This window comes from Sus scrofa, chromosome 10 (assembly GCF_054392235.1).
Source record: "Sus scrofa isolate SSC_HxYL_T2T_F1_AM1 chromosome 10, Sscrofa_HxYL_maternal_Yorkshire_Landrace_v2.0, whole genome shotgun sequence".
NCBI classification, from domain to species: Eukaryota; Metazoa; Chordata; class Mammalia; order Artiodactyla; family Suidae; genus Sus; species Sus scrofa.
The window spans coordinates 70,709,110-70,725,176 of NC_139392.1; the positions used below are offsets into that span (position 1 = coordinate 70,709,110).

Sequence of the window (16,067 nt, forward strand, 5' to 3'; positions counted from 1 at the left end):
GGATGTTAGATTAGTTTCCTGTGAGTGACGGGAACTCTAGTGCAGTGTTACTGCAGGAGTGAAGTCTGTCCTGTGCGGGGAGTGGTGGGAGAGACTCCTGGCTTTATGGACAGAAGGATAATGCATGGTCCTTGATACCCCATTAAGGAACTTGGGTCTGGTCTGGGAAGGCTGTCCAGAGCTTCAGATGGAAGCAGTAGACATGGATTTACGGGAACGGGGTTGGGAGCCAGGACTCAAGTGTATCAGGCAGGAAATGATGTGTGTGTAACTACAAGATAGGGATGAGGAAAGAGTTGTTTCAGAGATTAGCAAACGATTGCCTATAGGTGACAAGGTGGGGAGATAATGCAGAGCAGAGATAAGAGAGAAAAGTCAGTTGTGGGGTTTTACCCATGCATAGCTGGGTAGACGGTAGAACTGTCATTTGGGCTCAGGAAATGTAGTACAAAGTGGGAGTGATTACAGTGATAGCTAAGCATCAGATATTGTGCTGTATGCTTTGCTTGTATTAAGTCATTTACTCTAATAACCTATGAAGTAGGCACATTAGCATCCCCATTTTACAGATGAGGAAACTGAGGCAGGACAGGAGGACTAAGGTGCCATTTAGCTAAGATACAAAACATTTTGGTACCAGAGCTTAGCTCCTAGTCTCACCGTTACATAATAGCATCGTTGTGCCCCTTAGTGACATGAACAACAGCATGAAATCTGAGTTCTTTCTTTTTTTTTTTTTTTTTTTTAGGTCTGTACCCAGAGCATATGGAGGTTCCCAGGCTAGGGGTCCAATCGGAGCCTGTAGTCGCCAACCTACACTACAGCAACATGGGATCTGAGCTGGGTCTGCAACCTATACCACAGCTCATGGCAATGCTGGATCCTTAACCCACTGTGCAAGGCCAGGGATCAAACCTGTGTCCACATGGTTACTAGTCAGATTCCATTCCGCTGAGCCACAACGGGAACTCTGCTGTTAAGACTTTCTGTCTCACAGAGAGGCACATGTGGGATGATAATGGGCGATGTTTCAAGCATTACTTGCAGGGTTACATTAGTTGGTGGAAACTAGCAGTAAGTGACTCTCTATTATAATAGTGAACTGGTTTAATTTGTACAAAGTACAAGTGCATTGACTTGACCAACATTGACTTATAAACAATCTAGCAATTAAAGAAAAGTTTAAAAATAGGCAGTATTTTGAAAATTGTAGGCATTTGCCCACTGTGTAGCTTGTTTCACACTTGTCATAGAAATGTGGGGGGATCTCCACGTTAACTCCTTGTATGTCTCTTGATTCAGCTAACCCAGTGTCTCACACATAGTAGAAACTTGCCCACCAGGCTGGGAAGGGGAAGGGAGGAGGCTGAGATGGGAATAAAGGCAGCTCTGAAGGCACAGGGCCATTGAGCAAGTGGAGGGCACGCTGGCAGAGCTGGTCAGTGACAGCAGGAAGGGAGACAGAATAGGTCAGGGCGTACAGGTACAGATAGTAGATACATGTGTTAGTGGGAGTAGGTAGAGGGGTTCTCTCTCTCTCTCTTTTTTTTCTTTTTAGGGCCGTACCCGAGGCATGTGGAAGTTCCCTGGCTAAGGGTCAGATCAGAGCTGCAGCTGCCAGTGTACACCACAGCCACAGCAATGCTGGATCCGAGTCACGTCTGCAACCTGCAGCACAGCTCCCAGGAACGCTGGATCCTTAACCCAGTGAATGAGGTCAGGGATTGAACACACATCCTCAGGGACACTATATCTCATCGTGTTCTTAACCCTCTGAGCCACAATGGGAACTCCTCCCTCTTCTTTCTTTATGATGTTCCAGTGCCTAAAATAACAGCGTTTGGCACATTGTAGCTATTTAATAAGTGTTTATTGAATGGATTGCATGTGTGAGTAACTGTTGAATGAATAGCTGTCCTGTTTATCGCTCAGTGGCCCTGTAAGTCAGTATTGATCTGAGTGTTTTCTCCCCTCTGCAGCACAATGGTCAGCTCTGTTCAGGGAAGTACGTATCCCACGCAGGCTTCGGTGTACAGTCCTCCTGCTGCCGCCGCGGCTGCTGCCACCACCACGGATGTCACTATATACCAGAACGCAGGAACTAGCCTGTCCCAGGTGCCAAACTATAACCTAACGTCAGCGCTGCCCCAACCGAGCGGCGGCCAGCAGCCACCTCCGCCCCAGCAGCCGTATTCTCAGAAGGCCCTGCTATAGAACTTGGGATTCCTCCTTGTGGCAGATACCTGCTCCGTGCCGATGACTGCGTTAGGAGATCCTTTAATATCTTAAGATGTGTCCATCCTCAGCTTATAGGAATCGTCCCTTGGTCAGCAGGTTCCACGACTCAAGAAGGTAGAACGTTCTTCAATTTGCACTGACTTTTCAGAGGTTCTGCCCTCTCCCCCTCCCCCAGAGAAATGAAACTGCTCACAGCATTTAATTCCTTTCATCATACGAAAGCATCGATGCAAGATTATTTGTCTCATAAAATTACCTGGTCTGCAAAAGGTCGAACTTAACAAACACTGTTGTGGCAAATGTTATGTACATATCTTGCTGTGTAACTTCACTAGTGGCCATTTTGAATCACAGTGGTGATCATGTGAATATATTTAACACTGTTAAATTAATGGACGTTGCAATTTTATTTTAATCATGAACAGCTACCGTGTTTCATAATGCTTGTGTAAATTTAACTTAATCACACTCTCCTTTTAAAGGGCAAGAGAACCAAGCTGTAGCATATTTACCTGCGGGCATTACGCCCTCCACGTTTCAGTTTCCCATTAAACTGAACCTTCCTTTGACTAATTGTGAGCTAAACATGTATATTACGTTGTCCTGTAGCCTCTGCATACTACTCACTGTCATCACACCAGCGTACAGTAGCTAAATTTGGGGTGCAATTCTAGCAAATGATGATGTTCCCTTTCAAACTTTCACATTTTGGCATGATATTTCAGAACATTGTGGGGCCGTGAGACAAAATTAAGTAGGACCGCATCCTTCCTATCTTTACTTTTAAAGAAATAATGTTGATTTGCCTTTTCCTAGTTGAAAGTAGTAATTAGGTTTCGAAGCTGTATCCTGTGTTCATCGGTGGCAGTGACACCAAAGATAGAGGCAGTGAATAGACGTTTTTAAACTGGAAAGAAAACATGAATTACACTACATTTTCAAAGTCTCTTGTAACTATTTAGGCTATAAACAAAATTTGAGTCCTCTGTCTTGTTCCACTACTAGCGTTTTACATATGTCTTTAACACATTGTATCCTTTAACTCTTCATTAAAATGGATGTAAGTAGATGTTTCCAAGTCATCTCTATTCCTGGTTTAACAGTTTGTGTATTTATTCTTAGCTTTCAAACTGGATTTTTGGGCTTCTCTCTCTCTCTTTTAAAGTTCTAATGGGATTATTTTGACTTCATATCCAGGAGTTATTTTTGAATGAATGCTTTTCTTTTAATCCGTATGAAATATGTTTTCTGCTGATATTTTAATCCTCTTAAATATTTATAATTTCCCTAGTTGTACTATATTATTACTTAACACTATTATTTAAACAACCGAAGAATTGAGTTGAGCATCATATCAAGTGAATTGATTTGTTAACAGGTTTCACACCAGAAATGAAGATTTAACTTGTATTTTCTAGGATTATTGTGACCAGGTAGTTTCTTTCCTTTTTGACAAATGATTCTGTCTTGGGCAAGGTAGGTACAAATTTAAAACACTGTTTTCAACTTATGTGTTTCACCCTGGTGTTGTTTTCTCCTGAGTTTAGAGTACATTGCCCTCAAATAGTAATTTTAAAATTTTAATTCAAACTTCACATTAAAGTTTTTTTATACATTGTTTTTTGATAAACCTTTTCAGAAGATTGTAATCTTTTTCATTCCAGTTTGAATATTCTGGTTTAAGTGATATACTTTTTTTCAAGTCAAACCATACTTTTCTTTTTGCTTTTGATACATGGTGTTTACCAATGGCAAATGTATCATTTTCCCATTTTATTTTGATTTGTTTCATGCTGTAAAATGAACATATTCTCTAGTATGTGTTTTGCCCTATAAAAGGTAAGGAATGGTGAAATGAAAAAGGCCCTTATTACAATGCATATGCAGTTTTAGTTACCATTTTATTTACATTACCAGGCTTTTATAGAGATTTAAACGATGAATCCTTAAAACCGATACTATAGTAGTTTGCAGTTTTCATTTATTAGGTATAAAAATACCAAGTAGAAAAATCCCACTGAAAAGGAACCCCTGGATTTTCCATCTTTCAGATGACATGGCAAGGACAGAAATAGAAAAGGGCCAGTTAGGAGCACAATGGTTTTGTTCTGCAGCTGCACTTTCATAAAATCTTTCCTTAAAAGACAGCTGCCCCATTTTAAAGGGAATAGATTTATTTACAAAACTAGCTAACTATAATATGAATTTCTGTGAAGCACATTTTCCTTTTCGGTGTATTTCCTTTATAAAGTGTGTGTATCCATCAGCCAGCCAGTGACATCTACCTGGAGAAATGCAGCCCAGTTACGCTCTAGCACAGTAACCCACAAACCTCATGGTCAGGGTCTGATAGGGTATCAGTGCTGAAACCTGCCTGCTGGGAGTGGTAGGCAGCATGTGCTTACCATGACTCTAGTCTTGGCTCACTGTCTGTGCTCCTCCTTCCCTGTTAGTCTCTCCTCCTCAGTGAGGAATGATTTTATGTGCCCAGAGAGTCCCTTCTTTTGATTAAAAAAATTCAGGAACTTTGTTTCTGTACCTCTTAATTTTTGTTTTTAAAATGCTTAATAGACCACTAGCGTTCTTTACCGATAGATTCAGTTTTCGTATATGACATATGTATGGTTCAGCACGAAGCTGTCTTTAGTCCAAGCCTTCAAGTTTATAAAAATAAATTAGTGTCCTCTATGATAAACTGTGCAACTACAAAAACTATGTAAATGCTTTCCTTTTTTTCTTTTCTTTTTTTTTTTTTTTTTTTTTGGCTTTTTAGGCTGTACCTGCAACATATGGAAGTTTGCAGGCTGGGGATCAAACTCAGAGCTTAACCCACTGAGTGAGGGACTGAACCTTTGTCCTCGTGGATACTTGTCAGGTTTGTTACCACTGAGCCACAATGGAAACTCCACTTTTGTTTTTTTCTGCTTCCCTTCCTTCCTCGTTTTTTCGTTCTCTTTCTTTCTCTCTCTCTGCCTTCCTCCCTCCTTCTTTCCTTCCTTCCTTCTTTTCTTTCCCTTTCATTCTCTCTTTCTCTCCCTCCCTCCCTTTTTCCTCCCTTTCTTTCTCGTTCCCTCTCTCTTTCTTTTTCTCTTTCTCTCCCTCCCTCCTTCCTTCCTCTCTTTCTCTCGTTTCCTCTTTCTTTCTCTTTTTTTTTGTCACAGCATGCAGCAGCTTAATGTGAGATCTCTGTTCCCAGACCAAGGATTGAACCTGTGCCACAGCAGAGAAAGTGCCAAGTCCTAACCACTATATCATCAGGAAACTCCCTATATACTGTTTTCTAAAATGAGGTTCGTTGGTATAATTGGTCAATTTTTCATTTCTTTAATGTATTAAAAATCACTGTTTTTCTCATCTTACTTATTGTACTAATAATTATAGCTTCCAATTATATCACTCTTTAAATATTTAACAGCAAATATCATTAAGAATTTTTCACTCATATCATTTTCCAATTAAAATTTTTGTTGTTTTTGTTGGTACCCCTTAGAATAAATACATAGAAGGAACCTATCTAAATATTTTCTCAAAGACCTTATATTTAGTTATCTTTCATTTTAGAATCATGGTTCAAACAAATGTTCTTATCAGAAATCTAGATTATTTTCTATGCTATTTATAATAATATGCCTCTCTGGTCTTTAAGCAAAGCTGCTTTGAATCTTATGCATTCTTTTTTATTATGGCCTTTCTTAGAAATTGTAGTAGTATTTTTTTTCTCTGAAATTTTTCTAGTTTCAACAATATTTTTTCTTAAACTGTTCTATAGCATTCTATTCTAAATCTTATTATTTAAAATATTTGATGGCCTTGTTGAACAAAATTTAACGTTTTATTGGTAATAACGTAGTCATACGTACATGGCTGATTTTTTGACTCCTTAGCTTTTTTTTTTTTTTTTTTTTTTTTGTCTTTTTGTATTTTCTAGGAGGTTCCCAGGCTAGGGGTCTCTTTGGAGCCATAGTTGCTGGCCTACGCCAGAGCCATAGCAACTCAGGATCCAAGCCACATCTGCAACCTACACCACAGCTCATGGCAATGCCAGATCCTGAACCCACTGAGAGGCCAGAGATTGAACTCTCAATCTCATGGTTCCCAGTTGGATTCGTTAACCACTGAGCCACGACGGGAACTCCCTTGACTCCTTAGCTTTATATTAATAATTCCCACTATCATTATTATCTGTTTGCTGCTGCTTTTGGACTCAGAGAGTTTCTGATAAGGATTGCATGTTAAATTATTAAATGTCATTAAGCCTCTGTATAAAAGGACTGATCTTTTGGTGTTTGGAGACTTGAAAAAAATAGTTATGTCTATTCTATTTTATATTTTATTACTCAATGAATTTATTACATTTATACTTGTACAATGATACAGCATTTCTATCCCAACCCACCAGCATCCCCCTACCCGCAACCGCTCTCCTTTGGAAACCATAAGTTTTTCAAAGTCTGTGAGTTAGTATCTGTTCTGTAAAGAAGTTCTTTGTGTCCTTTTTTCACATTCCACATGTCAGTGAAAGCATTTGATGTTGGTGTCTGACTGTCTGACTGACTTCACTTAGCATGATAATTTCTAGGTCCATCCATGTTGCTAAAAATGCTGGTAATTCGTTCATTTTAATGGCTGAGTAATATTCCATTTCGTATATGTACCACATCTTATTGATCTGCTCCTCTGTCAATGGACATTTAGCTTGTTTCCGTGTCTTGGCTATTGTATATAGTGCTGCAGTGAACATTGAAGTACATGTGCCTTTTCTCTCCACACCTTCTTCAGCACTTATTGTTTGTAGACTTTTTGATGATGGCCATTCTGGCTGGTGTAAGGTGGTACCCCATAGTGGTTTTGATGTGCATTTCTCTCATAATGAGTGATGTTGAACATCTTTTCATGTGTTTTTTGGCCATCTGTATTCTTCTTTGGAGAATTGTCTGTTTAGATCTTCTGCCCATTCTTTGATGGGGTTATTTTTTGATATTGAGGTGTTTATAAATTTTGGAGATGAATCCCTCATCAGTTGATTCATTTGCAAAGATTTTTCTCCCATTCTGTGGGTTGTCTTTTTGTTTTGTTTAGGGTTTCCTTTGCTGTGCAGCAACTTTTAAGTTTAATTAGATCCCTTTTTTTTAATTTTTGTTTTTATTGTCATTCCTCTAAGAGGTGGGTCTGAGAAGATGTTGTGGTTTAGGTTGGCGAGTGTTTGGCCTATGTTTTCCTCTAAGAGTTTTATAGTATCTGGTCTTATATCTAGGTCTTTAATCCATTTGGAATTTATTTTTGTGTATGGTGTTAGGAAGTGTTCTATATCATTCTTTTCCATGTGACTGTCCAGTTTTCCCAGCACCATTTATTGAACAGGCTGTCTTTTCTACATTGTATATTCTTGTCTCCTTTGTCATAGATTAGTTGGCTGTAGGTGCGTGGGTTTAATTCTGGGCTTGCTGTCCTGTTCTACTGATCTGTATTTCTGTCTTTGCACCAGTACCATATGGTTTTGATGACTGTTGCTTTGTAGTATAGTCTCATGTCAGGGAGCCTGATTCCTCCAGCTCCATTTTTCTTTTTCAGGATGTCTGTGGCTATTCTGGGTCTTTTGCACTTCCAAACAAACTTTGAAATATTTTGTTCGAGTTCTTTGAAAAATGTCCTTGGTGCCTTGGTAGGGATTGCATTGAATCTGTAGATTGCCTTGGGTAGTAGAGTCATTTTGATAATATGGACTCTTCCAATCCAAGAGCATGGTATGTCTTTCCATCTATTTGTGTCATCTTTGATTTCTTTCATCAGTGTCTTCTAGTTTTCAGAGTACAGGTCTTTTGTCTCTTTAGGTAGGTTTACTCCTAGGTATTTTATTCTTTTGGATGTGATGGTAAATGGGATTGCTTCCTTAATTTCTCTTTCTGCTCTTTCATTGTTAGTGTATAGAAATGCTGCTGATTTTTGTGTATTAATTTTGTATCCTGCGACTTTGCCAAATTCATGGATGAGCTCTAACAGTTTTCTGGTAGAGTGTTTAGGATTCTCTAGATAGAGTATCATGTCGTCTGCAAATAGTATAGTTCTACTTCTTCCTTTCCAGTTTGGATTCCTTTTATTTCTTTTTCTTCTCTGATTGCAGTGGCAGGGACTTCCAAAACCATGTTGAAGGGTAGTGGCGAGACATCCTTGTCTTATTCCTGATCTCAGCAAGAATTCTTTCAGCTTTTCACCATTGAGAATGATGTTAGCTGTGGGTTTGTCATATATGGCTTTTATTATGTTGAGGTAGGTTCCCTCTGTGCCCACTTTCTGAAGGGTTTTTATCAGAAACGGGTGTTGGACTTTGTCAAAGGCTTTTTCTGCGTTTATTGAGAGGATCGTATGTTTTTTATTCTTAAGTGTGTTAATGTGGTGTACCACACTGATTGATTTGTGGATATTGAAGAACCCTTGCATCCCTGGGATAAATCCCACTTGATCATGATGTACAATCCTTTTAATGTTTTGTTGGATGTGATTTGTTAGTATTTTGTTTAGGATTTTTGCATCGCTGTTCATCAGTGAAATTGGCCTATAGCTTTCTTTTTTTGTGGTATCTTTGTCTGGTTTTGGTATCAGGGTGATGGTGGCCTCATAGAATGAGTTTGGGAGTGTCTCTTCCTCTGTAATTTTTTGGAATAGTTTCAGAAGGATAGGTTTTAGCTCTTCCGTAAATGTTTGGTAGAATTTGCCTGTGAAGCCATCTCGTCTTAGACTTTTGTTTGTTGGAATTTTTTTAATCCCAGTTTCAATTTCAGTACTTGTGATTGCTCTATTCTTTTCTATTTCATCCTGGTTTAGTCTTAAAAGATTGTACTTTTCTAAGAATTTGTCCATTTCTTCTGGGTTTTCTGTTTTATTGGTGTATAGTTGAATGCAATAGTCTCTTAGGATCCTTTGTATTTCTGTGATTTCCGTTGTTACTTCTTTTTCATTTCTAATTTTATTGGTTTGAGTCTTCTCTCTTTTTCTTGATAAATCTGCCTAAGTGTTATCAATTTTGTTGATCTTTTCAAAGAACCAGATTTTCGTTTCATTGATCTTTTCTGTGGTTCTCTTTGTTTCTATTTCATTGATTTCTGCTCTGATCTTTATGATTTCTTTTCTTCTACTAACTTTAGGTCTTGTCTGGTCTGTCTGATTTCTTTAGCTGTAAAGTCAGGTTGTTTATTTGAGCTTTTTCTTATTTCCTGAAGTAGGCTTGTGTTGCTATGAACTTTTAGAGGGCATTTGCTGCATCCCATAGGTTTTGGAATGTCGTATCTTTGTTGTCATTTGCTTCTAGGTATTTTTTAATTCCCTCTTTGATCTCTTCAGTGATCCATTGGTTGTTTAGTAGCATGTTGTTTAGTCTCCACATGTTTGTGTTTTTTGCAGATTTTTTCTTGTAGTTGATTTCCAGTTGTATAGCATTGTGGCTGGAGAAGATGCCTGATAGGATTTCAATTTTCTTAAAGTTACCAAGGCTTGTGTTGTAGCGCAGGATGTGATCAATTTTAGAGAGTGTTCCATGTGCACTTGAGAAGAATGCGTATTCTGTTGCTTTTGGATGGGTTGTCCTATTTATTTAGTCCATCTGGTTTAATGCTTCATTCAGGGCCTGTGTTTCCTTATTGATTTTCTATCTGGATGATCTGTCCGTTGCTGTAAGTGGAGTGTTAGAGTCCCCCACTATTATTGTGGTATTGTTGATTTGTCCTTTTAAGGTTGTTAGCAGTTGCTTTATATATTGTGGTGATCCTATGTTATGTATGTATATTTAAAATTGTTATATCTTCTTCATGGATTGATCCTTTGATCTTTATATAGTGACCGTTCTTGTCTCTTAAAACGTTCTTCAATTTAAGTTCTGTTTTGTCTGATACGAGTTTTGCTATTCCAGCTTTCTTTTGATCCCCGTTTGCATGGAATATTTTCTTCCATCTTCTCATTTTCAATTTGTATGTGTCCCTAGAAGTGAAGTGGGCCTCTTGAAGACAGCGTATATATGTATCTTGTTTTTGTATCCATTCAGCCATTTTATGTCTTTTGGTTGGGGTGTTTAGTCCATTAATAGTTAAAGTAATTATTGATATAATAATTATTATTGCCATTTTATTAATTGTTTTTGTTGCTTTTTTTTCCTTTCGTTCTTCTCTTATTCTCTCTTCTTGTGTTTTTTTGTTTCTTTGTTTGTTTGTTTTTGTCTTTTTGCCATTTCTAGGGCTGCTCCCACAGCATTTGCAGGTTCCCAGGCTAGGGGTTGAATCAGAGCTGTAGCCACCGGCCTACACCAGAGCCACAGCAACGCGGGATCCGAGCCGTGTCTGCAACCTACACCACAGCTCACGGCAATGCTGGATCCTTAACCCACTGAGCAAGGTCAGGGATTGAACCCGCAACTTCATGGTTCCTTGTTGGATTCGTTGAACACTGAGCCAAATCGGGAACTCCTCTCTTCTTGTGATTGGATGACTATCTTTACTGTTGTATTTGAGTTGATTTTTCTTATTTTTGTGTATATCAATTGTGGATTTTTGGTTTGCAGTTAGTCTGAAGTTTTGGTGTAAGAGTCTATATATATAAGACATTGTTTTAAGTTGTTGGTTTTGTAATTGCAGTTGCATCTCCATTGTCCTGCATTTGATTTCTGATTTTGGTGGCATAATTGTGCATGGATGATTGCATAGCTTTACTGTATATATGTGTTCACTGGTGAGCCTTGTCATTTGTAATATTTTTGTTTCTGGTTTCGGCCTTTTTTGTCTGCCGAGAGAAGTTCCTTTAGTATTTGTTGTTAAACTGGTTTAGTGTTGCTGAATTCTCTTGGCTTTTGCTTATCTGTGAAGGTTTTGATTTCTCCTTCAAATCTGAATGAGAGCTTTGCTGGGGAACGTAATCTTGGTTGGAGGTTTTTCCTTTCATCACGTTAAGTATATCATGTCACTCCCTTCTGGCCTGCAGAGCTTCTGCTGAAAAATCTACTGATAACCTTATCTGGGTTCCCTAGTATGTTATTTGTTTCTTTGCCCTAGCTGCTTTCAACATTTTCTCTTTGACTTTAATTTTGGTCAGTTTGATTAATATGTGTCTCGGGGTGTTCCTCCTTGTGTTTATTTTATATGTTACTCGTTGTGCTTCCTGGAATTGAGTGAGTGGTTCCTTTCCCATGTTAGGGAAGTTTTTGGCTTTTATCTTTTCGAATGTTTTTTCTGTCCCTTTCTCTCTTCTCCTTCTGGCACCCATATAATACGGATGTTGGTGCGTTTCATGTTGTCCCAGAGTTCTCTGAGGCTCTCTTCATTTGTTTTCAATATTTTTTCTCTTTTCTGTTCTGTATCCATGATTTCAACTGATCTGTCCTCCACTTCCCTTATTTGTTCTTCTGCCTCTTGTATTCTGCTGTTAGCTGCTTCTAATGATTTTTGTATTTCAGTTATTGTATTTTGCATCTCTTCTTGCTTAAGTTTTATATCTTGTATCTGTTTGCTCAGCATTTCCTGTAAATTATCCATTTTGCCTCCAGTTTATTTCCTGTGTCTTGCATCATCTTCAGCATCAACAGTCTAAAGTCTTTTTCCTCAAGGCTGAGAATCTCCTGATCATTGAGCTGTTTTTCTGTTTTTTTTTTCTTTTCTCCCTTATCTGAGTTATAGTTCTCTGTCTTTTCATCTTTATAGGTTTTTGGTGTGGTGACCTTTCTACAGATAATAGAGTTGTAGCCTCTCTTACTTCTGGTATCTGCCCCCCTTGTGGCTGAAGTTGGTATGGGGCTTGCTGTAGGCTTCCTAATGGGAGGGACTGGTGCCTGTGCACTGTTAGGTGGAGCTGATTCCTATCCCTCTGCTGGGTGGGGCTTTGTCTCTGGGTGAGATTAGAGGGGGCTGTGTGCCTGGGGGGGGGGGGCTCTTTGGGCAGCCTGTTTACTGATGCGTAGGGCTGTGATCCCACCTGGATTGTTGTTTGGGCTGGGACTTCTCAGTGCTGGGGCCAGATTTTCCCAAAATGGCCACCCCCAGAGAAAAGTACACTGAGGAATATTTCCAAGGGCTTTGCTTCCAGTGCCCTTCCCCCACAACATGCCACAGTCATCCCCAGTTTTCCCAGGAGATCCTCTGAGATCTGCAGTCATGTCTGACCCAGATTCCTATGGAGACTGTGCTCTGCCCTTGGACCCATGCAAGTCTGTGTGTGCCTTTTAAGAATGGGATCTCCATTTCCCTCAGTCCTGCTCACAAGCCCACTGGCCTTCAATACCAGATGCTCCAGGGGCTCTTTCTCCCAGTGCTAGATGCCCAGGCCTGGGGTCTTGACATGGGGCTCAGAACTCTCACTCCTGTAGGTGAAGCTCTGTGAAACAGTTACTTTCCAGTGCGTGGGGCTTCCTACCTGGGAGGTATGGGGTTGCTTATATCACATAATCACCCCTCCTACCTCTTGATGTGGCCTCTGGACTAGGATATCTTTTTGAAGGCTTCCAGTACATTTGGTTGAAGATTGCTCAGCATTTGGTTGTGAATTTGTTGTTTTTAGGAGAGAAGTGGAATTCCAGTCCTTCTATTCTTCCGTCTTAATCTTGTCTCCAGTTATGTCTATTTTGAAAAAGAGTATATTTCAAATTTTTGGATTTGATATGCCCATCAGTGAACATATATTTTTTGAGTTTATAACCTCAAAATAATATATTTCTTTGTATTTACTAATTGTACAATTCTTCTGTAGTAATACGTGTAGTACATTATGAAACACACCAAACTAGAAATTCTAGTATTTTCTTCCTGTTTCTTCTGGTTCATTTAATATATGCCCTAGAATGTATATACCCAATTTGGAGACCACACTTTTAGAGATTATGATTAAACAGAGAGAAAGAGTAGGATGTTATGAAGTTTGCCCCTTGAAGTCAGTATATGATACCACAAGTGGTGCTCCTTCCAGCAATTCTTTATGTGGAGAATTTTCAGACTTACAGGAAGATCAAAATAATATATTGAACACTTGAGTACTCTTTGTCCAGAGTTACTAATGTTTTGTCACATTTTCTTCATCCTTTTTTGTATGTTTATATACACGTGTATGTGTGTGTATGTTTGTGTTCATGTTTGTGTACAGATGTGTCTCTGTGTTTATATACATATGTACTTTATTGTGTGAAGAGTTACAGACTTTGAAATAAACTATGCATCTCAGCATTTCATCATGTAAACCTTTATCACATCATGTAAACCTTTATCACATCATGTAAACCTGTATCACATCTAAGCAAATTAACAGTAATTTCGTAATATTTTTGTTTCTAACTATCCCCAGTCTTTTTAGGTACATTTTTTTTTTAAATCTGGAAATATACACAACATTTTTTATGTCTCTTTATTCTCTATTAATCTGGGGTGGTCTCTTCTTTTTTCCGCCCTGATTTTCCTTTTTTAAAAAGATCAACCCCAGTTATCTCATGGCATGTCCTACATTCTAGATTTATCTGTTTGTTCTTTATGATGTTATTTAATTAACTTGATGTTCTGTTCTCATTGTAGTAGAATTTTGTTAATAATCTTTATTATTAATCTCCCTAATTTGCCATCAGAATGATAAGATTCATGGTTAAAAGTGATAAGTCTAAATTTTTCAATCTCATATCAAGAAACTGTAAATGTAAATGAACATTGTAAGCCTTGAGGTGTGATTGTTCCTTATACAAGACTATATGCTCAGGCCACTGATGCTACCAAACTCAGTATAGTTGTGTGTTCATTTAACATTGCATTCAAAGTCACTGAAGAAGATCTGTGCCCTAGAAAAGAAAAATGAGCTCCCCCCCCCCCCAATTCAAAGCAAAGTCAGCTTTTCTCAAGCTTGTTCATCTACCTGATTCTCTCTGGATGGCTTTTAGGTATTTTTAGAAATGAAGTCAAATTATAGGAGTTTGTTCTAGGATGTGTACATTTTGGCATGTTTGTTTTAAAAGACTTCTCACTGCCTTATAGTCATATCGCCTGTTAAGATATTGAAGTCACTAAAGAGGGAGAGAAGTCCTCTGTTTTTAAAAGCTATAGTTTTTACTTGTTTTGCTCAAATTGGTTACCAGATTGGAATCAGACTGAGTAAAATGTAGACCCATAGTCAAGTTACACATGCAAGTTACAGTTAATATACACTATCAGGTTGTTAAATAGCTAGTTTAAGTCCTTGCATTATTTCAGTTGGTTAATGGCTTTTATAAAATAGAATAAATGTTGGTAATCCATTGTTTCTGTGGTGGGATATACAAAATTTCTTAGGTATAATTACATGTCTTGTACTTTAAAAAGAGAGTATATAAACAATGTTTTTACTTAATTATGTGTAATATTATCTTTTAGGCATTTAAGATGCCAAATATGAAATGTCCATATGGTATGATTATTTTCCTCAGAACTAAAGACAAAGAAAAAAAATACCTTTATACTGGTTTTGGAATTTGTTCCTCTTTCCTCATAGGAAGAAAAAAGTTTCTATATACTTATCTTCGATGTTCTATAATTTAAAATTATGATGATATAACACTAAAGGAGTTGAGAAATATGACTGAAAAGTTGTGATGAAGAATTCACTTAATATTTAGCAAAGAGGCTTCATTATAACAAGTCCGTTTCCATAAATGGTAGATGGCATAGTATAAAATGAACCGATTTAGTATTTGCATTGTAAATGTATTGGTTTTTGACTACTTGGGTTTTTTGTAAAGGATGTGATGGTGCTTTTGGGTGAAGAGAAGAATAAGAACTAAATTTTGAAGTTCCCTGGTAGCCTAGTGATTAAAGGATCTGACATTGTCACTACTATGGCATGGGTTTGATTCCTGGCCCGGGAACTTCTGCATGTCATGGGTACAGCCAAAGGAAAAAAAAAAACTGAAAAAGAACTAAACTTTGTTATAGGAGTTTATTGGGGTTCTGTTTTGCTATCAAGTGGAAATTTCAGTTCACTGCCCTAGGAATTGAGATTTTAACCCAGGTATATCTTTTGTCAAAAGAATGTCTTGCTGGACACGTGATCTTGGACAGTTCCGTGAATTTCTTGGGCCTTCTACTTATTTATAAATTGTAGGGTCGGGTTAGTGTAACTGTAACCTGATGAGGCTTGCAGAAATTCCTGTGCTTCAGATCCTCAGCCTCCCTGCCATTCCCCCTGAATAATTCATTTGTGCCACTGAAATTATCTCACAGCTTAGAGAGGAAAAGATCCTGAAACTTGGGAACATGTTTCTAGCACATGGTCATAGCAGTGTACTTTCTATGAGTAATTTGGGGATACCTTCTTTCCATTAGTTTTGTTTTTGTTTTTGTTTTTGTTTTTTTTTGTCTTTTCTAGGGTCGCTCCCAGGGGCATATGGAGGTTCCCAGGCTAGGAGTCTAATCGAAGCTGTTGCCGCCGGCCTATGCCAGAGCCACAGCAACTCGGGATCCGAGCTGCGTCTGTGACCTACACCACAGCTCACAGCAATGCTGGATCCTTAACCCACTGAGCAAGGCCAGGAATCGAACCCGCAACCTCATGGTTCCTAGTCGGATTCGTTAACCACTGAGCCACGATGGGAACTCCCCTCCTTTCCATTAGTAAACTCGTGAGCCTTTTGTTCATATTTGAATGACCCCACCCAGAACATCTGTTCTCTGAGTAGAAGCACTTCCATTCGCTAGGACTCTCATTTTCCTTGGTGTTGATACAGGAGAAGAAATTGAATAATCAGGGCTCTGAAGCATTTACTGTTTTTGTTTATTGCTTCCAACTAAAAAGAGAGAAGCAGCATCAGACTCTATGGAATTTTACTGTTTTTGATGTTCTTGTAG

The 16,067-nt window shown here is 38.4% G+C and overlaps 1 protein-coding gene across 9 annotated transcripts in view; it reads left to right on the forward strand.

Moving 5' to 3' along the window:
- Positions 1–3,307, forward strand: part of STAM (signal transducing adaptor molecule) — a 69,469-nt gene extending 66,162 nt beyond the window's left edge. For 8 of the 9 annotated variants that reach the window (XR_014817868.1, XM_084980202.1, XM_021064813.2 and 5 more), the window contains one exon: positions 1,980–3,307. Coding sequence is in view for 7 of the 9 variants with exons in the window: in XM_084980202.1 (XP_084836328.1) it covers positions 1,980–2,214 (235 nt within the window). In the remaining 2 variants the exon portion in view is untranslated. Of the gene's footprint in view, positions 1–779 lie in introns of all 9 variants that reach the window. The other variant, XR_014817869.1, reaches the window with a different exon arrangement.
- Positions 3,308–16,067: the final 12,760 nt, after the last annotated feature.